We start from the raw sequence: 23,573 nt of genomic DNA on the forward strand, positions 1-23,573 counted from the left end.
ACCTATTTTTCTATGCTTTTTCATACAAGAAATTGATGATTAGTGCTTAAATATTGCATTCTTTTGTGCTTAATTAGAAGATTTCCTTGATCTTTTAATTTTATAAATCTTGTAGGAAATAAGAAGAAAAAGAAGCAAAGAAGCACAAAAAAAGAGGAAAAAAAGAGCTTTGGAGCACACTTTGAAGTTGGAGCACACTTTGGAGGCTTAGGCCACGCTTTTAAAAGCATGGCCCATGACCAAATTAATGAAGAATAGGCAAACAGCACACACTGCCCTGCTCTTGCCAAGGGCAGGGCAGAATCGTGATGCAAAGTGAGGTTGGAAGCAAGAATTTTCGCTAAGGTAAAATCTGGGCGCTCACAGCATGACCATGCCTCCTTTAAAGGGCTATAACTTGAGCTACAGACGTCCGATTGATGTGCTTCCAGTTGCGTTGGAAAGCTGACATTCAGAGCTTTCCAATGATATATAGAAATCCATATTTGGCACACAATTGAGGTAGGAACGGAAGGCATCTTTAAGGGCCAAAAATAAGCAAAAATAAACCAAGGAAAAGAAGTAGCGTGTGCATCCACCGAGTTTCGAACACGGAGCTTCACTTTTGGAAACATTGCCCTGCCCTCCGCAAGGGCAGGGCAGCATTTTGTGGTGCACAGCCAGCGCACCAGATTGGCACGCACCAAGGACTCTCGGCAGCATCAGCAGGCACGGGCAACAGAATCTGGCGCACCAAAAACTTCTGCCCTGCCCTCCACAAGGGCAGGGCAACCTCCTGGGAGCATATGGGCCAAAATCAACCAAAATTCAATTTAATTCAATTCCTCACCAAATTGAATCAAGGCCAACCAAACCCATTTCTCCTCAAATCCAAAGCAAGCAAAGCCCACATCATCACTCAAAGGCACATGGATCAATTAAATTAGGATTTTCATTTTTGTAATTTGTTTTAATTTCATTTTCATTTTTTTATTTTGTAAAGCCTATATAAGGCATCATTTCCATCTTTGTAAAAAAAAAAAGCTCGATTAGAAAAGGAAGCTAGCTCCACTAGGGAGTATTAGGAATTGAGAATTCTCTCTCTTAGTTTTCATTTCTGTTTGAATTTTGGATCAAGAATTGAAGGAATTCTGTTTCACTTGATCTGAAATCTCTTGTTCTTCTTCTGCAAACTTTCAAGTGAATTGTGATTTGAATCAAAGTTTTCTTCATTGCTTTCATCTTTAATTTTCCTGCATCTTGTTTGCTGTTGGATCAAGGAAGGGATTGAGATCTAGACTTGTTCTCTAGTCTCAACCAACCCCTGAGATCTTGAACCCAATTTTTAATTGCTGCAACTTAAGCACTTGTTTTGCTGCAAATTAAGCACTAGTATTTCTCTGTTTACTTTTCAAGGCATTTTTACTTTTCTGTTAAGATCTAGTTCCATTGAATCAATCCGCTACTCTTTTACTTGTTGCAATTTATTTTTCCTTGATTAATTTCTGCAATCCCACATCCCTGACCCATTTAAGATTCAAGCAATTTACATTTCTTGCCATTTAAGTTTCTGCAATTTACATTGCTTGTTCTTTAAGTTTCCTGCCATTTACATTCTGCGATTTAAGTTCATTGCTATTTACATTCTGCTGCAACAATTCTCACTCACCAATGTTAGCTTGACTAAACTAATCACCCACTAAAGTTGCTTGATCCATCAATCCCTGTGGGATTGACCTCACTCTTGTGAGTTATTACTACTTGATGCGACCCGGTATACTTGCCGGTTAGATCTATGTGTTTGGAAAACTCGTTTTCCGCAAAAACACCATCAAGTTTTTGGCGCCGTTGCCGGGGATTGATTAGATCAACAATGATTAAGTGGGTGAGAAGTCTAGATCAAGCATTTTTTTTGTTTTTGTTCTCTGTTTTAAAGTGAAACCAAGGTGTTTGAGTTTTTACCTCACTAAGAAATTCTCATCTCTGATATGAGTAATTTCAATTTTCCTTGGTGTTGTGTTTTCCAAAATTTAAATGGAGTTCAACTCATCTTATGATCGAACAAATTTTATGGGATATTACCCACCATCACCAATCTCTAATGGTGGTTGGGAATATCACCAAGAAGATACAAATTCTGAGCACTCCAATCCATGGAGATTTGCTTCAAAACCCCAAGATGAGCAAGAAAATTTTGAGGGATACCAACCACCACCACAAAATGATTCATATCATTATCCTCATGGTGGATGGGAGTATCAACAAGGAATGAAGGAGTATGAACAATCAAGTGAAATGAACTATTTCCCAGAGCCACAAAGTGACTCATACTATTATGGCACGTACACAAAAGATGGCTGGGAAGGGAAATGCAATGATTCACATTCTAATTATTTAAGAACATTATCACTTGATTGTGCTGCCAGAGCATACTTGGAAGAGTGTTCATCATTTGATTATGCCTCAACACAAAATTCCCTCCAAGATCCATACAACTCATCTCACCAACCGCAAAATTACTTTCAACCTTTATCCTTTGAGCTAGTAGCTGAGGATCCCCTTCAAAAGTCCAGAGAATTATTGGAAAGACAAGAACAAATTATGGAAGAACAAAAACAACGCTGGACAGAACAAGAATTCCTCCTCAAGAAAACAGAAGGGCATGTAGAGCAAAGGAGGATTCATTCAGGATCACCAAGTGTTAAGGATGAGGAACAATCTGTGAGTGAAGAAGAGGAAGAAGAGGTTCCTATATCAATTGAAATTTCAATGGAGGAAGAGCAAGATGAGGAGGCTACTGTATCAAGTGAACTTTCAATGAAGAACGAGGTGGTTGAAAATGAAATTGCACTTGAGATGACAAGGGAACATGAAGACTCACAACTCTCACAAACTTTCCTGACCCAACAACTCTCAACAATTAAATTTGTGATTGAGAAATATGAAGAGGAGATGAAGAAATGTTGGGAAGATCAACAAACCTCCTCAATAAAAAAGCTATCAAGTCAAATGTTGAATGCAAGGGAGGAAGTGGAAGAGCAAGAAAGTGAGAAAGATATTCAAGAGGAGTCACACTCAAGTGAAGCAGAGAAGTGCAAAGAGGAAAAGCTCATGGAACCATCAATGCAAGAGGCTCTTAATGAAGAAATCACTCCATCACACAGCAACCAAGTCTTGAATCCAAAGAAGTGAAGGCAACTAGCAAGAACACCAATTCTGTCCCTAATCCAGCAAGCAAGATCAATCAAGCCATTTGTAAAAGGAAGCTTGCTGAGGAAAGGCCAAGACAAGGGACACTAGCTGAATCTTTTCCTCCTTTGAGGTCATTCCTCTTAACAAACTGGAAGAAAAGGAAGAAAGTGAAGAACAACATGTCAAGCTAATGACACTAAAAGAGCACTTGTTGGGAGGTAACCCAACCGTAGGTAACATTTCTTCTCTGCTTTGTTTTCTTTCTTTGCTTTGTTTAAATTCAATAAATTGGCATATGGTTACATTCTAAGTTTGGTGTTGCCATGCAACACATTATTTTCAATCTTTTTGGATGATTGCATCAAATAAAAAAAATGAAAGTGACACACCAAGATTCTAAGTTTGGTGTGCCACATATTTTTCTATGCAAATCATTCAGCAACACCACTTGTCTGCATAACCATAATGTCTTTGCAGTGTTAATTTTCTTTTGGTTTGATATTTTGTTATTCTATTTACTTTAGTTAATTCTTTGTTTTTAATGCTTTCATTTTAGTTTGCTTATTTACTGTGTTTGTTAATACATTACCAAGAGAGCTTTATTAATGACAGATTCTTAGCTTGGTGATTGTACTTAATAAATAACAGTTTCATTTGCTTGGTTTTAATTCAAATAAGTGGACATAGGATTGCATTCTAAGTTTGGTGTTGCTATGCAACACAATTTGCTTTAAATCTTTACTGGATACTTGCATTGATTCCAAGTGAAAGTGTCACACTAAGTTTGGTGTGCCACTTATCTTTTATGCAATGTATTGTGCTCACCTTCTTAAGTTTGCAATCACAATGTCTCTCTCTCTTGTGCCTTGATTATTATCTTTAATTTTGCTTGCTTAAAACACATGTGCTACTAACATTTCATTGTGTAAGACATTCATGATCCATCTTAGCCCCATAGCCATTGTTCTAATTGTTGCTTGAGGATAAGCAAGCATTCTGAGTTGGTATGGGAAGGAGAAGAATGGGAGGAAAATGACAACAATAGAGAAGAAGAATTGCAAGGTTGTAAAGTTCCTTTTCCTCTCATTTATTTTCATCACTTTAAATTGCATGATTGTCTTCATCTTTTCTGTTTACATGTGTGTATGAATAAAGCATAACTTGAGTCTTGATTTGTAATATGTTGTTATGGCATTATAACTACCAACTTGAATTCTGTAAGTTCAAAAGCAGTAAATCATCATGATCATAAACAAACAAGGAATTAAAGAAGAATTTAGCATGTGCATACAAGTATTGGAAAGCTAGTATGATTGATTGTTGCTCAATTGCATTGGATTTTATTTAATTGAAGTTTTTCATCTAGTACATTTTTTTGAAATCTTTTGAAATCATGAAAACCTTGAAGGAAGCAAATACAATTAAAGCAAGAAAAGAAAAAGGGAAAGAATGAGAAAACTGAAGGCTCTGAGTACCAATGGCAATTTATTTGCTAAGTGCTTGTGGTGTTTATGTATCAAGCCAAATGCTTGAAAACAAAACACTTAGAAGTCAAGGCTAGGCTCAAGTGCAAAAGCACTCCCTCAAAGCTCAAGGCTCTGAGCATCAATGATTAGAGAGTCAAGAAAAGAAAAGAAAAAATGAGCTTAATGAAGTCCTCTAATTAAATGCTTGTGGTGCTTATGTATCAAGTGGTAATACTTGAAAACAAAGCATTTAGAAGTCGTAGCTTTGTTATTAACTCATGGGGCAAAGCACCCAAAAGGAGAAGCAAAAAAAAAAAAAAATCAAAAGCTTGTTTCAAGGAAGAATTATAAGAAAAAGATTTCATAAAATGAGCTAGATAGAAGCATCAATCATTTACATTTCTTTTGTGATTGAAGCATGCATAGAAAACTAGCTAACCATGAATATTGAGTTGCTATTCTTCTTACCTTGGATTGTCAATTTCTATTGCATGATTCTTTTCTTGCTTGGGGACAAGCAAGGTTTAAGTTTGGTGTTGTGATGACAAGTCATCATATACCTATTTTTCTATGCTTTTTCATACAAGAAATTGATGATTAGTGCTTAAATATTGCATTCTTTTGTGCTTAATTAGAAGATTTCCTTGATCTTTTAATTTTATAAATCTTGTAGGAAATAAGAAGAAAAAGAAGCAAAGAAGCACAAAAAAAGAGGAAAAAAAGAGCTTTGGAGCACACTTTGAAGTTGGAGCACACTTTGGAGGCTTAGGCCACGCTTTTAAAAGCGTGGCCCATAACCAAATTAATGAAGAATAGGCAAACAGCACACACTGCCCTGCTCTTGCCAAGGGCAGGGCAGAATCGTGATGCAAAGTGAGGTTGGAAGCAAGAATTTTCGCTAAGGTAAAATCTGGGCGCTCATAGCATGACCATGCCTCCTTCAAAGGGCTATAACTTGAGCTACAGACGTCCGATTGATGTGCTTCCAGTTGCGTTGGAAAGCTGACATTCAGAGCTTTCCAACGATATATAGAAATCCATATTTGGCGCACAATTGAGGTAGGAACGGAAGGCATCTTTAAGGGCCAAAAATAAGCAAAAATAAACCAAGAAAAAGAAGTAGCGTGTGCATCCACCGAGTTTCGAACACGGAGCTTCACTTTTGGAAACATTGCCCTGCCCTCCGCAAGGGCAGGGCAGCATTTTGTGGTGCACAGCCAGCGCACCAGATTGGCACGCACCAAGGACTCTCGACAGCATCAGCAGGCACGGGCAGCAGAATCTGGCGCACCAAAAACTTCTGCCCTGCCCTCCACAAGGGCAGGGCAACCTCCTGGGAGCATATGGGCCAAAATCAACCAAAATTCAATTTAATTCAATTCCTCATCAAATTGAATCAAGGCCAACCAAACCCATTTCTCCTCAAATCCAAAGCAAGCAAAGCCCACATCATCACTCAAAGGCACATGGATCAATTAAATTAGGATTTTCATTTTTGTAATTTGTTTTAATTTCATTTTCATTTTTTTATTTTGTAAAGCCTATATAAGGCATCATTTCCATCTTTGTAAAAAAAAAAAAGCCCGATTAGAAAAGGAAGCTAGCTCCACTAGGGAGTATTAGGAATTGAGAGTTCTCTCTCTTAGTTTTCATTTCTGTTTGAATTTTGGATCAAGAATTGAAGGAATTCTGTTTCACTTGATCTGAAATCTCTTGTTCTTCTTCTGCAAACTTTCAAGTGAATTGTGATTTGAATCAAAGTTTTCTTCATTGCTTTCATCTTTAATTTTCCTGCATCTTGTTTGCTGTTGGATCAAGGAAGGGATTGAGATCTAGACTTGTTCTCTAGTCTCAACCAACCCCTGAGATCTTGAACCCAATTTTTAATTGCTGCAACTTAAGCACTTGTTTTGCTGCAAATTAAGCACTAGTATTTCTCTGTTTACTTTTCAAGGCATTTTTACTTTTCTGTTAAGATCTAGTTCCATTGAATCAATCCGCTACTCTTTTACTTGTTGCAATTTATTTTTCCTTGATTAATTTCTGCAATCCCACATCCCTGACCCATTTAAGATTCAAGCAATTTACATTTCTTGCCATTTAAGTTTCTGCAATTTACATTGCTTGTTCTTTAAGTTTCCTGCCATTTACATTCTGCGATTTAAGTTCATTGCTATTTACATTCTGCTGCAACAATTCTCACTCACCAATGTTAGCTTGACTAAACTAATCACCCACTAAAGTTGCTTGATCCATCAATCCCTGTGGGATCGACCTCACTCTTGTGAGTTATTACTACTTGATGCGACCCGGTATACTTGCCGGTTAGATCTATGTGTTTGGAAAATTCGTTTTCTGCAAAAACACCATCAGAGACTCCATGTCTCATTGATAGCAATACTTGTGAAGATTTGTCTTTGTTAAAATTTAAATGTAACAACTTGATAGCAATACTTGTGGAGATTTGTCTTTGTTAAAATTTAAATGTGACAACTTTATTTATTGGTATTATATTCATTCATGAAGTCAAAATAATATGATCAATGTTGTTACCGGTTAATATTTTACATTTTATAACATGATTTTCAAGTTTTCAAATATATATATATATAGACTTATTTATTTATAAAAGCTATTAGATTGATTAATATTCCTTAGTAATATTACTAAAATACTATCGTTGAGTATTAATTTGTGTAAAAAAAACCATAATAACTTTTGTATTCAATATATATATATAAAAAATTTATTCTATAAAAAAAAAGTGTTATTCCTAGATTGATAAATGTATTTTTCTCCCATTTTTATACCAGTTTATTTGCCCATATAATACAAAAATGTATTTTTCTCCCATATTTTAAGATAGTATAGTCATCCATTTTTGTAAACGTAATTATTGACAAATAAACTGGTATAAAAATGGGAGAAAAATACATTTATCAATCTAGGAATAACACTTTTTTTATATTGAATACCAAAGTTATTATGGTTTTTTTCACACAAATTAATACTCAATGATAGTATTTTAGTAATATTACTAAGGAATATTAATCAATCTAATAGCTTTTATAAATAAATAAGTCTATATATATATTTGAAAACTTGAAAATCATGTCATAAAATGTGAAATATTAACTGGTAACAACGTTGATCATATTGTTTTGACTTCATGAATGAATATAATACCAATAAATAAAGTTGTCACATTTAAATTTTAACAAAGACAAATCTCCACAAGTATTGCTATCAATGAGACATGGAGTCTCAACTCGGCGGTACACCCATTTCACGCCTGCCTGCCCAGAGTTCTTCCTTCCATTTCGCTGCTGCCACCATGAAAATGGGATAGCCATTTCGTGGGAGCTGGCCCTGACATGTATTGCCCATTTCGTGGGCACCTTCAGTGAAATGGAGTTCAAATCCATTTCACGGGCACAGGCCAAGAAATGGCAATACGCATTTTCAGAAAGATTTCCAGCCACGCGCATTTTGGGAATTAATGTTTTTTAGATGCGCATTTAGGTAAAAATATCTCCCCAAAATGTTAGGGATAGAAAGTTGAAAAACATAATTTAGCCTGAATACAACAATCAAAGAATTCAGGACACTTTTTATCAACAAATTGCTGGCAAACAGACGATGCATATAATTTTGCGATTTAAATATTGCAAGCCATTGCCTATCAGAACCTCAATCTCTTCATCAGATTACAGTTCAACCTTGATTATAAATATCCGTCACGCCATTGCCAATATTGCATGATCTTGAATTATATATATTTGTGACAAACAAAATTTGAACTTTTCTACCTTGTACCCCAGAATATCCCCTCTTGCGGACTAGCCTTTTGCTGATACTTTGTCAAAGCCAAAAGTGCAACATTGCCTGCAAATATGCATAATATGTTGTCATCACTCTATTTATATTTCAGACGTCAGAAAGAGCACAAATAATCAAAGTTCTCATAAAATATGATAGATGTAGTAGTAAACTAAAGAGTTCCGTATGAGCACTGATTTATAGCTTCAATAAGAGGCAGCCATGGAGAAGATACTATAATGAGAATTGCTCAATTGAATAAAAAATGTTTCGGTTTAACATGTACGGTATAGTTCTAGTGATAGATCTAGTATAAGGATTCGATGTTAAAATTGTGCTTTCTGTACGTTGAACCAAGAATTTCGAGTTTAAATTAACATAGAGGAAAATTATATTTACCTCTTGGAGAGGAGCTAAAGACACATCTTCATTTGGGGTGGCTTTCTTAGTTTTCCAACTTTTCATCTCTAGATGCATCAATTTGAGTTGACTTTCTATGTGCTTCAACAGCCTCAACTGCTCTTCACCATCCACTTCTTTGGTAATCTCTTCTCTAGTACTGAATTTCTCCCTCTCAAGCCTCTCAACTCTCTGATGCACCTTTTGCAGCTCCTCTTGCAAGTTGCAATCCACACCCATCCCCTCTTTCCTTTGGCCAACAACAGTCGTCATGCGCCTAATGCTTCGGGTAGTGATTTCGCGGTGCACATTAAGCTTCCCCTCAGACTCAGACATAGAGTCTGGTTTCCTTAATCTATTCTCTGCCTCTGACTTCCATTTCTCAAACCATTTTTTCCCAATTTCATTCACTTTATTTTTTTCACTTGTTTGTGGGACTTCAAATACATCGTGCACATTAGGCGTGGAAGGAGGATTATCTGAATCAATAAAGGAGGGCATTATCTCTCTTTGCTCACTTATAGTACTCAAGTTTGCACACTTTTCTTCCTCATTCGAATCGGAAACCACTTTCACTCTTTCATTCAACATTTTTATCTGGTTCCAGTAGGAGTCAAGTGTTCCACTTACAAATTCTGTTGACTTTCTTGCCAGATCCAAGCTCGGAGGAATAGCTTCCAAGGCCAGAACTGGACTGGTTGATCTTTCACTCTTCCTCACAGCGACTCTAAACGACTTCTTGAACTGTGAAGCAGGCATAGATTGAAACCTTCTGATAGAGTTATTTTGGCAGAATTCTTCGTCTTGTTGATCGGTTGCGTTGTTCAAAATCTGATCCTCTGGGACTTCAATTCCAAACTCGCTGGCATTGAAATCGCACCTGAATCTCAGAAGCTTTTGCTTGCAAGCCTTTACTTGGAACTCAAGCGACGCAATTTCCATTTCCTTTTGGTATATAACTTCTTCAAGTTCTTCAAGGGTCGCTTCGGCATGACCTATCTTCTCCTCTGCCATTCTTTTGTAGTGATTGGCCTCCATCTTCACTGCCGCCATTTCGCCTTGCAAACGCAGAATCATTTCTAACGCTTCGCTGGCTGCGGTGGCAGAGGCTTCTCTTTCTTGATCCAACTCCACGTAGAGCTTCTGTAGAAGTTGCTGTTGGGCATGAAGAGTCTCCTTCAACGCCGTTGCATCACTTTGCGTTCGAGCTAACACATGACACGTGCCTGTTTCAGCCATGGTAACCCGATCGATGTATGTTGAATTGAAGTAATCACGATCACGAATTTCTGAACACGGAATGTATAGCAGTTTGATTTTAGCCAAGGTAGTGATGGAAAAATATAATTTATTTTTATTTTTAATAAAAAAGCGAATGATTTCACGATTTTGATATAAAATATTTTAAGAACAGGTGTCTCTATCCCACTAAATGCGCAAAACCATGTGCTCAGTACCACAAATAGATCATAGATATTACCTTGACGAAATTTCTGAATTTTAAAAAAAAATAGAACAAAGCATTACATAGGTGATCGTAAAGAGAAACAATAAACATGATCCTTAACGAAGAGAAAAGCAAAGGGTGAGAGAAACGAAGCACATACCGGTTACCACCATAAGATTATCAAAATCAGAACCCGACCCGAGTCAAAATCAACTTGCAAGAACAGAGAGGGTTACGGCTTCACAAGAAACAACTGTGAGGAATAAAAATAAAATTAAAAAGGGTAGGTAAAAGAATGATGAAAATGAGTTAAGACCAAAACTTGAACACGCTTTTCTTACTAGGAAAAATTGTTAAGAGCGAATCTAACTGTTTATGTACTTTCCCAAATAATGAGCATGGATAGGTGCAACGAAACACACACGGAAAAGTAAATGTATGTCTGTGTAGAGTGAACTCTGCGATTAACAAAATTCAGAAGCCGAGTCTTAATTACGAGAATGAAAAGGTAAAAGCTTTTAGGAAAAGGAACGAGTAACATCCTACCTAGAAATATTGAAGGACACGCACATGAGCAAAAGAAACAGATACTATCTTTCGGTTTCCAGTTGCAGACAAAACCTTGGTTCGTTTTTAACGTCTTTGGCTTGCTCTGTATCTGGAAAGCGTGGTATATTCCAGATTTCTAGACTGTCTTTATTATTTAATTATTTTTGTTATTATCATAATTAAATGTGCCTATTATTTTATATTTTTATAAATTAATTAAATTTGAAATTAGAAAGATAGCATGTTAGACTAAAATTAAAGGTGATTTCTTCCAAATCCATGGTAATTTTGTGGGTAAGTTACCCTTGCACATGTGTCTTCATCTCAACCGTTGATCAAAAAAATTTTCAATCTTTCATTAATTGATGCATTAAATGTTTTCACACTACATTGTATTTTATATTATTTACATTATACCCCATAACTTATTTATACTTGATGCAATACGCAAATAGTTGATTTTACAAATCTCTCCCCAAATACCATACAAATCAAAACCTTCCCCAAATACCATTTCAATGTGTACAGCTTCTTCTTCTACCTCTCAAAAGACACTTCAAAAGAACTGCTTCATTCTTCAACATGACTGCTTCTTTTACCCTTCTACGATCTCACTTCTTCTTCTTCTCTACCCTTCCTGTGGGTGATGGGTTTGATTTTTCCGGCGACCCACTCCTAAAACCTTCCCCAGATACTCCTGTAGTATCCACAGCTCCTTCATCTACCTCAGTGCTTCTTCCACCCTCCCCTTAACTTAAGCGTTTGATTTTTCCGACGACCCACTCGCAAAATCTTCCCCAAATACCGCTGTAATGTCTATAGCCTCTTTTTCTACCTCGTTCCTCTGATTTCAAGGTCAGTCATCGTCAGGGACAGATTTTTCTGAACCCCGTGGAAGACCCTGCCTTCTGCGTCTTCGTCCAGGGTTACGCGAGTGTCATTTTCTGTGATTTACCGTCGAAGAACGTAAGTCATCCCCTTGTTAGCAAGGTTCCGGCGACCCACGTTCAGAACGCTCTCGGAAAATCCTTGTAAGCCCTACTGCTTCTTCATCTACATCATTCGTTCGTTTTTTTGTTTTGTTAGCAAATTTGCGTGATTTGTTCTGTTAATCACTTTCTGTAATCACCGTTCATCGAAGAAGATTGATTCAATTTGGAATGCAATAGATGATGATAGTTGTCCATGGTGGTGTTAAATGTTAATCAGATTGATGGCCAGTGATGCATGCTCCTCAAACACGAGACGAGGCATAGGGGGACGGCGGACAACGGGAACTGAGATCTGGAAATGCAACCTCAAGTTCGCTGCAACCTCAGGATGTAATAGATGGTGTGGCCCCAAAATGCTTCTGTGAAAAATATGCCATCAGTTACATGTCGAAGACAGACACCAACCCAAATAGGTTATTTTTTGGATGCCCATTATTAAAGGTAACCACGCAATTCTTTATGTATGAGAACTAAGATTATGCTAAAATTTGATTAAAATTTGGATTTTCTGGAATTGAGCTTTAAACTCTATATTTTGGTTATTATCCACCTTGCTCAAGTTGTTGTGGATGTGATTTTGAATTGTTGGGAATTGCATGCCTATTGGTTATGAAAATGATTTGACTTTGTTATTGATTTGATGTTAAATTGGGTTGATTTTGTATATGATTTGATATTGGTGCTGGTTAATTTTGATGAATGACTGAGAATTGGGAAAAAGTTGATTTATTCAAAATAGATCTACCTAGATTAAAAATCATGATTGTGACAAGAATTGACATGGTACCTGATCTGATATTAAAAATGGATGCTAAAATTTGAAAGGATTTTATAGATGTAGAATTTAGGGATTAATTACAGTGACGTACATGGATTAGATTGAATTGGAGTATTTTGTAATCCCTTACATTAATTGTGTTCTATTCGTTGTAGGTGACAGAAGCACATTGCAAGTTCTTTCTCTGGGTTGATGACCACATTGTTAGGGTCAGAGCGGGGGAGGCTACAAGGGGATCGGGTGACGGGAAGCAGAGTGCTGTTGGAAAATATTTGGGAATGGATAACTTGGTAGACCATGTAGAGGAAAGAATAGCAAAACTAGAGAAGCTGCTGAACAAGAAAATTAGAGAAGCAGAGTTGAGGAAAAAGGCTAGCGAAGCAGCTGCAAGAGACATGGAGGCTTCATCAACAACGTCTATTGATTAGCTGCAAACCAGAACCCGAAGCACCTCGATTAGGTTCAGAAACTTAAGAATAATTTCCTTCTTTGCTGAAAGTTGCTACTAGAATGTAGAGACACAAATGTTTGAAGGTTTAAAAGCAAAAATTGTCGAAGACGTTCATCTGATTTGGGCAACATGGTTGGAATTTGTTTATGTCTCTAGTTAGGTGCTTTTGTTTTACCCATAGATACGTATATGTTTTATGGTATTTATTTTTGTGACTTAGTTACCAAAGTTCCCTACTAATTTCAATAGCGTATGAAGGCTAATATGTTGTAGTAAGTCAGCCTGAATACCAGAAAATAGCAACCTTTTTACTAGTGAAACAAATGCTTAAGATTGCAGTCATGTTATAACTCAATCTTCGGCAATTCTGTAAGAGTAGGAAGGAGAAGGGCATGACAATATACACCGATGATTTGGTGACTTCCATGACAAATGATGCAGCCACCACAATAGATAATTGACAAGATCTGTTTTTCTTCTTATATACTAGTGTGCAGCATAAATTTTAAGTTGTGATAGAATGAAGAAGCTGAAAGTAAACTAGAATGTTATGTTAGGCTTTGGAAATTTGTTGAATTGCAACTTGTTGGTCAAGTTTAATTGCTTTCCTTTCAGAAAATTTCCTGCATAGGTTTCGAAAATTCTAATCCCTTGAACCTAAATAAATCTTAACACTTGTAGTTTATTTGATGATGATGAATGGCCACTGCTTTGTTCTAATACACATAAATTGTTCAGCAAGCTATGATGCTTGAAATAAGCTAGCCTGTCTGTTAACATAATGGGTTTTAAAGGCTTCATCTCATTAGGTATTGAAGTTGTAGATAATCATCTTTATACCCTTGCACATGATGTATAATACTCCAATTGAAAGATCTGACCTTTTAAAATACCATAACTTCCCATTATTGCTGAATCCTTTGTTTGCTCAATTTGTTTGACTTTATTCACCCCTTTATGCACTTGATTGAATTCCTATTACTCTATAATCCAAAGTAAATGAATGAGTGCTAATGGGTTGATCATTTCAGCGACGTGGCCGTGGAGGTAGAGTGCAAGCTGGAGTTTGTTCATGGAGTGCTAATGGCTTATTGCAGGTCTTACCAGGTTACCATGTACTGGGTTGCTCTTTTTTTCTTCTTATAAAATAATATTCAACGAGTATATGGCTTATTGCAGGTTTTACCGTGCACTGTGCTAGGTTCTGTCATCGTCCAACAAAGCAGTGGTGTATACAACTGTTCTCTTAAAACCCAGGGCCATCATGTAAGTTTCTCTTGTAACATTGCCCGTTTATATGTCCGTTTATATGTCATCTTTTTTGGTCGAATCGTGTTACATAGGAAAACTTTGGTCGAATTATAGGTCGAATTGTCTCGATTCACGATTATCCCGGATCAGTTCTGGTTAGGTATTAAGGTGTAACATAGTATATGATCAAAGGTCATCGAAATTTTTTTCCCCAGCGTTTGTTACTTTAATTAACTGAATATTTAGTCTTTCTGTCATACTTGGGATTGGGCTCGGTCAACCAACCTGGAAAGACGTTTATTTTTTGGTAGTTCAAGTCTATCTAAAAGTAAAGTGGGCTATCTATCAACTTGGGCCAGCTACAAAAATAATTAGTGGATAATTCAAGTCAGGATTAATGCAGCAACTGGCTTGAAACCTGTTAAGCCCAACTCTCTCTGGAATTTTAAAAGAAAACCAAGTTTTTCCAGGTAACTATTTATTTCATTTATGTGTGTGTTAACCGTTAATTTGATCAATGTTTTTTTGGAATAGCATTTCTTGATTGAATATTCACGTAAAATGTTAGTAGGTTAACTGTTATTTCTCAAATAATCCCTATACTAGGATGGTTAGAAACAGAATAACACCATTATAAATCTCCTGTACATGAGGAAGACTACACGACACATTGAATTAGATAGATTGAGGTTGTTATGCAACCATTTCTCTTAATTTTGGCTCTTTCAAACCAATGTAAAACATACAATTGTAAAGACAGGCTAAAAGAAAAAACATTAGGAATTAACCATTGTCATAACAGTTCTAGGGATTCCATTAACAAAAAAAAAAAACATAATTAACATCAACCGGAATACTAAACAAAGAGTTTCAACCAAGTTCCACAATACATGTAGTCGGAGTATATCTAAATGTCAATTATTTCTAGACAGGAAATATCCCTGCAAAATACATGAGTGTAGACCTTATTGTGATCGGGTGTGGCGTTTCTGGGTATCCCCATGCTCTCCTCACCAATAGATTTCTAGTGCCATGTTCGATATCATATTCTGTCAACACAAGCTCTCTGTACCTGTAATTGACGAGTAACTCTCTTTCCTTTGAATTATTCACCAACAAAAGTAGGTTATCATCCACGAATAGTATTGGATTTTCTCTGATGCTTCGACTCACAAACCTGCAGTATTGCTCTAATATTCTGTTTCCATCCGCGTCTTCATTCAAGTGCCAAATTGCTGCGACATAACCAAATTCGTTGTGTGTATGAGCGAGGAGTGCAACTTTTTCCTTGTGGGTTAGTAAATTGTGAACGGTATATATTGCACCTACAGGGATAGACACCTCGCTAAATGATTCATCTTCAACACTGTAACATAAAACAGACTTGGGTGTAGCATAGCTATCTCCTGTACCAGTTATCCAATACGCCTGACCATTATTAAAAACAGAGTTAGGGTCAATTTTTTCTACACCAGGGAGACAATCAACGCAGTGAAACCATGTAGAACGCCTTAAACAATATCTAGAGAAAAAAACGTAGGCATCAGCTATGTCCCTTTTGCACATATGTATGACTGTGTATGCATCTGAGTTTGGAACATGACCGAAATCATATACTGGAAAAAACGATCTACCGTGGTCCCTGTGGGGGTCGGAAATTTCTCTAGAGCATTGTGTTGTCGGATTCCATACCAAAAGTCTTGTGTCGTCTCGTTCACGAGAGAACTTGAAACATATGTTCCCGTTTGACACTCCCACAATACGAAACCACCCATGGATGCCAACTCCGAAAGGATGCTGAACATTCACTTCTTCTCCAGAAGCAGCATTCACTATATATAGTGAATCTGAACCCATTAACAGTAGTGAGTATCCAACATGAAACAAAGCATGTTGATCTAACACTTTCTGCCTTCGCATGTGGTGTATGCATGTCTCTGGTTGGTGTAGCTGTCGGTGCCAGAATTTATTCAAGCACATACATCTCCCTACAGCTTTGGCACTACTACGCAGGAAGATTTCTTGTAGCAGTTCATCCAGAATAATCGGCAAGGGAAGTTGGAATTTAGCCATTTTACTAGACGCGCATTTCATAGTCTTGGTTTTCAGTTGTGTTTACTTTGTAGTTTTTGAATTGTTGAAGTCTGTTGCTCTCTTTTAAGTAATGAACCTAAATTAGACTAATTAATTGTGTGAGATGCAGCATCCAACGAGAATTGATGAGGCAGAATATTTTATTTACCGGTGTTATCGTAACCTGTTTGAACTAGGTGTTTAGTACCATTAAATTTGACTCGTCTACCCAAGTTTTTGCCTACCCTAGTAAATAAATTCAGTTGGAATTCCAACATACTCCAATAAGCTTATCTTTGATTTTTTGTTTTTCTAGTTTGAAATTAGAAGCAGCCGCAAATTTTTCCTATTAACTTTTAATTTGCTGATATACTCACTAATCTGTTTACTTGATTTCCAATTTTTTTTTGCCTTATCACAACATTACAACCCCTCATCCTAAAGAAAATCATGTTACTCCCAAATTAATCATTTCTGCAGATTCAGCATAAAGTATTTCCAATACCTAATTAGGATGTTACCAGCTACCACTGGCACACCCTCATCCATGCAGCCACAGGTAAACAACATTCAAGTTTTTCCCATGATAAAAAAGTCGTTGTTACCAAATTTTCTTACAAATAATGACCGGAATAAAAAAATACTTCTGATGGTAGACTTGTGTGAGGCTTGATCAAAAATAAACCCATAGATGTATATACATTAACAAAATAACGAAGTCCAACACCATAATTTACATTCAGAAAATCAAATCTATTACACAGAATACTAATCGAAGTTTCCACAAAAGTAAACATGTACATATAGACATGGCTACCGAAACACTACTACAAAACATTATTTCACCAATAAACCTTAAACAAATTAATCTGTCCTCTTTCGTCCTACGATGATGGTGTTATCTGGTTCACAGACGAGTCAGAAGAGTCAGATGGCGAATTTCTTCCATACCTCCTACTAGGTCCTGCGATTGCCCTCCTACTAGGTCCTCCCACTGCACCTCCCCCCTGTTGACGGCGGTTAAACCTGCAGTAATTTTGGAAAATTTATTATACAACAATGAATATAATAAAGTATGTAGATTTACTTTCCTAAGTAAACAAGTTATTGTTACCTTGACTCGTGAGGACGCGGTGGTGAACCTTCTTGCCTCTGATGCTGCCGGCGTAATAACCTTTCAGTCTCAAACGCAGCCACATGTTCATCCTTGTTGAAGTGTACGTTGCATCTGTCCGCCAGCCAGTGTTTGATTTGGTCCGGCAATATGTTGGAGGCATATATCTCATCAACGGCTCTGGGCATTTCTACCGAACGAGTATGGTCCCATGCAAGCATGTGGAAGATACCCCAACCTACGTAACTGAGTTCCAGCATAAGCCGTGGAGTTGGTCGAAAGAGAGATCTTATCCTCCCCATGTCGGCTGCGTTGATCCAGTAGTTATCACCGTCTCTAGTTGGGTGGATATGGAGACAGTTGTCTTGTCTGTCTATTAAGTACAGATCACTGGTTGTGAAGAACAAAAAGTGCCATACAATGTGCTGTGGAATCCTTACATCTTCCTATAGTCAGAGAAACAAAATTAGATATTAAACAGATTTTGAAAAAAATTAGATAAAAAAACGTAAGGAGAAATGGTGTCTACGGCACCGGAAGTAAGCTTACATCTGTTGGGAATAGGTTTAGGACAAAAGTCTGTTCAGGGCATCTTCTCACGTTCCTTAAGGCACTGACGTAACTAGTTGGTAGCCACCACGAACCAAATGTTGAAAAGTCAGTATTGTTAAGAATAAGAAACCATGGAAGGACATAACCGAAACTTGAGAAGAAATCAATGTTAAAAAAGAACAAACCATGCAAGGACAGATGGTCATGTGTGTGGAAAAAATAGTTAACAAAATGAAAAAAAAAAGTTATCTGCTTACCGAAATTCTGGCTCCATCTTTGTTTGCTAATATTAGTGACTAGTCTCTGAAGTTGATAGGCGCGGTGAGTGAATTAGGAGAGGGTTTACAATGGTGTTGTCAAATGATTTTCTCTAGGAAGTCAAGTTTTACTTTTAAAGAGGGTAATACCAGAGGTCACACCGGTTGGAAATGAAGTTGACGGGATATATTGAAGCCATCCATTAGGATTCAAACCTCATCACTAATCAAACCTTTTCGTAAATCTAAACTAAATAATAAATACATATAATAAACTCTATTTGAATTGTATTACTCATGCTTTGGTAAATGTAAATGTAGTTTAATAACCACGCATTGGTATACGTATCACTAGATGAATAAACATAACGAAGGTTACACATAATAAAATTAAAAATATAATAAGTTTAATATTGTGTTCATATTTAGGTAAATTATTGAAATCATGTTTACTAAATTGTTTGACAAAATATACGAAATCATGCAAACCTTTCTTTATTAACATATCAGAATGTGCTGTTCCATTCATAAATTAACATAAAGTACTTCAAATAACATAATCATATTTTTTACGACCCAGTAGCTTTTTCAATTTCAGTAAGCGCAACACAAAACGTCAATCAAAAATTAACAGAACGTACTTAAAATAACATAACCAGAATAACTTATTGCACGCATTATAGTATTAAAAGTCTATGCAATGGACACAATTATTTTAATGCCTTAGGTATAAATAACTCAGAGCATACTTCCTAACCCCTTAACCAATCGCTCTTCCTTTTTAGATATTTCGTTGTAGTATTTCTTTGCTGCTTCAAGGACTTCTTGGGATTTCAAATTGAATGGATTCATCACCAGATTAATAGCCAGCCGTAATCTAGTGCTATCATTTACCTAGGAGAAAAAACAAAAGAATTCAGACGCATAGGTTAGATTAAAATTTTGAGATAATATATAAAACCATGAAACGAATTTTATTTTATAACTACCTTAATATTGTAGTTACTCCTCCATTGGCACTCCCTCATCCAGGTTGTCACCCAAACTCCACAATCATTCCTGGTATATGTAAAAAAAAGTTTATTGAAGTCTATAACCAACTAAATTCCTAAGGGAAAAAAATTATAGCAGACGAAATGGTACTGTAAAAAAATATTATCTTCCGTAACCAAGGCTGGCCGGAAAAGCAATGTATAGCACTATTACAATGTCAATAAATATGTTAGCGGTCTCTTTTACTTGTGCAGAAGGAAAATGTATTCATCACACATTAGAAAATTCATTGATGCATCTCAGTAATTGAGAACTCAACAATCAATAATAACTTGTAAGGTTTCTTACGAGTCATCATTCTGCTCGCCAATTTCTGCAGGGTGTATTATAGGATACTCTGAAATTACTGGTCTGTGTGTTGTTTGGTTAGCATAGAAGGTGGAGTCATCAAGCATCTCCTCAATAAACAGTGCCTGTAATCAAAGTAAAATTTAATTCAGGTGTCAACTCTGGTGTCTGTTTAAGCAATTTAGAATCTATTTCCGCCTATTAGAAATTTTGCAACACTACCATTAGCTTCGCACAACGACGGCGTCTGGTTCTGCTTGAGACGTATGGTTTAGAATCCAGTTACAAGAAGGTACGAGTGCATGTTATCCTCATTCATTGGAACAAAAATCTATCAAAAATATACAAAAAAAGTTATATTGGAATAAGCATTTTTTATTTACATTATCATATATTACGAGAATTAAATTAGAAAGTTACCTTGCATAACGACTCAAACTCTCCCATGTATTCTTCAGCGTAATAGCGTTTCAAAGTCTTTGGGGAGTGAGTCCAATTAAGGGCAGATTGCTGAAATTTAATTTTTCATAAACATGTATAAGATCAATGGAAACCAGGAGATGGAGATCCTCTTAATGGTTTTCACTCACCGAAAATGCAGTGGGTAAAAACCACAAGCAGGAAAAACCGGTGTCCTTGCGTGCATCACACATGAGCATGCTTGATGTGAGGTTTATGATCTGCTTCAGCGTTCGTTGATTGATGGCCAATATACAAAAATATAAACATATATTCCCTTGTTAAAATTATTTTATATGTTAGGAGTTTCATTTATGAAATTAACGAAGGCTAATGACTGAAAAATCCATACCTCGTCCACCAATGGTTTGTTCGGCAGTAGAGTATACATGACTCTCCTATTAGCGTGCCACAAGTTTGTCTGTGAAATTATCTCCGAATTCAATTCTTCATCCTCCAGATCTGAACCAAAGACGTAGGTTACGACTGAAACTTCGTCCTTGCACAGTGCCATATCAGCTGGGGGACGGAACAGAACAGGCTTCCACTGATACAACGAAAACTAAGCCGTTATTTATTAATAGTAAACCAGCACAACAAATCTCTAACACTTACTTAACATGATATAACCCACCGCAGGTATCTTTGCGGTTTCATTCGCTAGTGGCAATTTTTTGTCAGCCGGGTTGAAGTAGCTAACATATACAGCCTTGTCTAAGCTACTCGTTATAACTGGTTCTGTAGCTGTCTTCTTTCCAGTACCATCATCGCTGAACAAACTTCGGCGAATAACATAATCATCTGGCGGTGTCTGTTCACACTTCGGAGACATTGAACAACACTTTGTAGCCATATGCGATTTTGAATCCGCGGCTTGATGAATGCTTGACATGTTGGATCTAATCTTCTGGGACGAATCCAGATTCCTCTCAAGAGTACCGGACGGCATGCTGAATCCGCTCATGATCACAGGCATTAATGTGGGGCTGAAGTTATCGGGCGGCCCATTCCGAAGATTGATTGTTTGTGGCATAGTTCCAAACACAGGATAACACGTCTTGGTCTGGGAAGCAATCAGGTTTGAAAGTGTATTCATCATCGTCGACATTTGCGTTACCACTTCTTTTAGGGAAGGTTCTACGACTGTAGTTTTACCGAAGTCGTCGCCTATCTCTTTGCTGGCTCCACCGTTAAAATTTACATGTAGTCGCTGGTCATGCATGGTGCTTCCTCGGAGACTATGAGAAACAAAACTTAAAAATATGAATACTTTATATTCAGAATCGTTATAAAAGGACTTCACTAGTTTATGGAAATGTAATTTAATTCTAACCTTGATGACAGTTCTATCACTTCCTTGTCGACAACTTTTCTTGAGATTTTTCTACTTTGTTCCTTTTTGGCTTCGTCGTCTCCCTTTTCTATTTTTTGTGTTGAGCGTCGCTTTCCTCTGGCAGCCATTGGGTGTTTTAGCTGTTTAATTTTTTTATTTAAAAAAAACATGAAAAATACTGCAACATGTTCAGTTAATAAGTTGCACTCCACTAGCAAGCACAATTTCTTAAAAGAATGACAAACATGGTAGGTTGTCCCTACTATTCAAAGGAGTTTTGACAATTGAGTGATATTTGGATTTTGGCATTTTAATATATCAGGCAGTTTACGTTTCCAGTTTATATTCCTAAATTTTTGAATAAAAATAATTTACATAAAAATCTTTTTTCTGATTGGTAAAAGATAAGGCTCCAACCAATTTTTTTTTAATTATTTTCGTTTAGTCGAGGTACCGATCCTTTAAATCTATTTGAAGTTATTCAGCTCAATACATTTGTTTAATTTCCTTTTCTGTAGTCAAAGCTATTAAACATTTTCTGGTAACCATCTATTTTTTTTTCTTTTACCAATCGGTGACTGGAAGATTTGTTTTAATTTTCGTAATGAATGCTTGTCTCCATTAAGTTGCTCATAAAGTAACATGCTCATATAACAGAATTGTGTTTGTTGTTATCTCTTGTTGTTTCACACACTCGGTCAAAGATTTAGTCCGCAACAGAGTTTAATGCGACGGCTAAACACTCGAAAAGGTTAGCATGAAAATAATACACGTATTTGCTACTAGCTCGAGAAAAGGGGAATTTTTATTCCATTTCCTATGAGTTATATTCCTTTTCATTAACTATGTGTATACCATTACCTGTCTCCCACACAGATCTTTGATTTTTCGTTTGTCATGGTCACTCATCATCTAACTTATGGTGCACCCTAATTTATTGCCTAATGACTTTTTTGCTTTCCACCTTTAGGCCCGTTACCTATCACTTATAGGAGACTGAACTTCCCATCCCTCATCGCAAAGCACTTCCTTCCCCGAAAGATAATAACGAAACTTAAAACTAACTATCAGTAATGTGTTTGAAACTTTTTTATTAGTATCATAACATTGGATTTATTCACTCTAAGACTGGAACCATTAAGTGTGTGTTTGAATTTCAGTTTGCAAAGGTGCGTTTGCTTAAAATTGATTTTGATGAAAAGTAAGTTTGGGTTAACGTAATTTATGTTTGGCAATATTTGTATCAAAATTGATTATAGCAAAATAAATGTTGTATGGATTATACTACTCAAAATCACTTTTAGATAAAAAATTACTAAAAGAGACATCAATTTAAATTATTTTTTATATACAAAAGCAAAAACAGAACCTAACAAAAATAATATAAAAAATATTTATTATATAAATAAATAAATACAACAAAAAACTATGAAAGAGAGTACTATAAATTTTATAATGTTAAACAATAAAAAATATTCAATAATTTTTCTAATATTACCTGTACTCTTTAATTTAGTATTATCTTGGACTATAAATTTTCACTATTTATGGCTCTATTGTTATTTATAATTAATTTTTTAGTTATTTTGTCAATTTTTATAGGATCATAGTTTATATTATACAAAATTTTGATAATAAACGTAATAAATAATAATTACAATCACAAATTTTACAAAGTCAAAATAAAAAATAAAAAAAATTAGTATAAAACAAAGATATAGTGCATCAAAGAATAAGAAAAAAATCATACAGATAAAAAATAATAAAAATTTCATAAAACCAACAACATATATCATATGAACAAAAAAATACAATAAAAATTAAATAAAATTTATATGAATAAAAAAATAAAAAAATTTCATACACAACATAAATACAATGTAATTAAAGATAGAAAAAAAGGAATTGATATGAACAAAAAATAATAAAAAAATCATAAAATTAACATTGGACCGTGCGCATTGAACCGAAAACCGGCAAACCATAAACAACATACATGAAGCCGTTCACTAAAAGACCTAGCGATCAAACCGTGAACCCTAAACCGTTAACATTGAATCGAAAACCGCAAAATAATAAACCATCGGCACGAAGACCATTCAGTCTGAGATCTAGTCACTA

The 23,573-nt window shown here is 36.0% G+C and overlaps 2 protein-coding genes across 3 annotated transcripts; both read right to left on the reverse strand.

The window, feature by feature from the left end:
• Window positions 1-7,768: 7,768 nt before the first annotated feature.
• LOC130967674 (uncharacterized) lies at window positions 7,769-10,940 on the reverse strand. Of its 2 annotated transcripts, XM_057892641.1 has the most exons (5): window positions 10,849-10,940; window positions 10,644-10,760; window positions 10,463-10,555; window positions 8,856-10,144; window positions 7,769-8,522 (listed from the first exon to the last, which is right to left on the reverse strand). In XM_057892641.1, the coding sequence occupies exons 3-5, from the start codon at window positions 10,473-10,475 to the stop codon at window positions 8,499-8,501; spliced, it is 1,326 nt and encodes a 441-aa protein (XP_057748624.1). In that variant the 5' UTR covers window positions 10,476-10,555; window positions 10,644-10,760; window positions 10,849-10,940; the 3' UTR covers window positions 7,769-8,498. The 2 variants fall into 2 exon arrangements, with proteins under 2 accessions (XP_057748624.1, XP_057748623.1); XM_057892640.1 differs by having other exon boundaries at window positions 10,644-10,929.
• Window positions 10,941-15,247: 4,307 nt separating this feature from the next.
• LOC130966423 (F-box/kelch-repeat protein At3g06240-like) lies at window positions 15,248-16,396 on the reverse strand. Its single transcript, XM_057891226.1, has one exon. It carries the CDS (start codon window positions 16,394-16,396, stop codon window positions 15,248-15,250), a length of 1,149 nt encoding a protein of 382 aa, XP_057747209.1.
• Between the last annotated feature and the right edge of the window lie 7,177 nt (window positions 16,397-23,573).

This window comes from Arachis stenosperma, chromosome 3 (genome assembly GCF_014773155.1).
Source record: "Arachis stenosperma cultivar V10309 chromosome 3, arast.V10309.gnm1.PFL2, whole genome shotgun sequence".
In the NCBI taxonomy this organism is placed as follows: domain Eukaryota; kingdom Viridiplantae; phylum Streptophyta; class Magnoliopsida; order Fabales; family Fabaceae; genus Arachis; species Arachis stenosperma.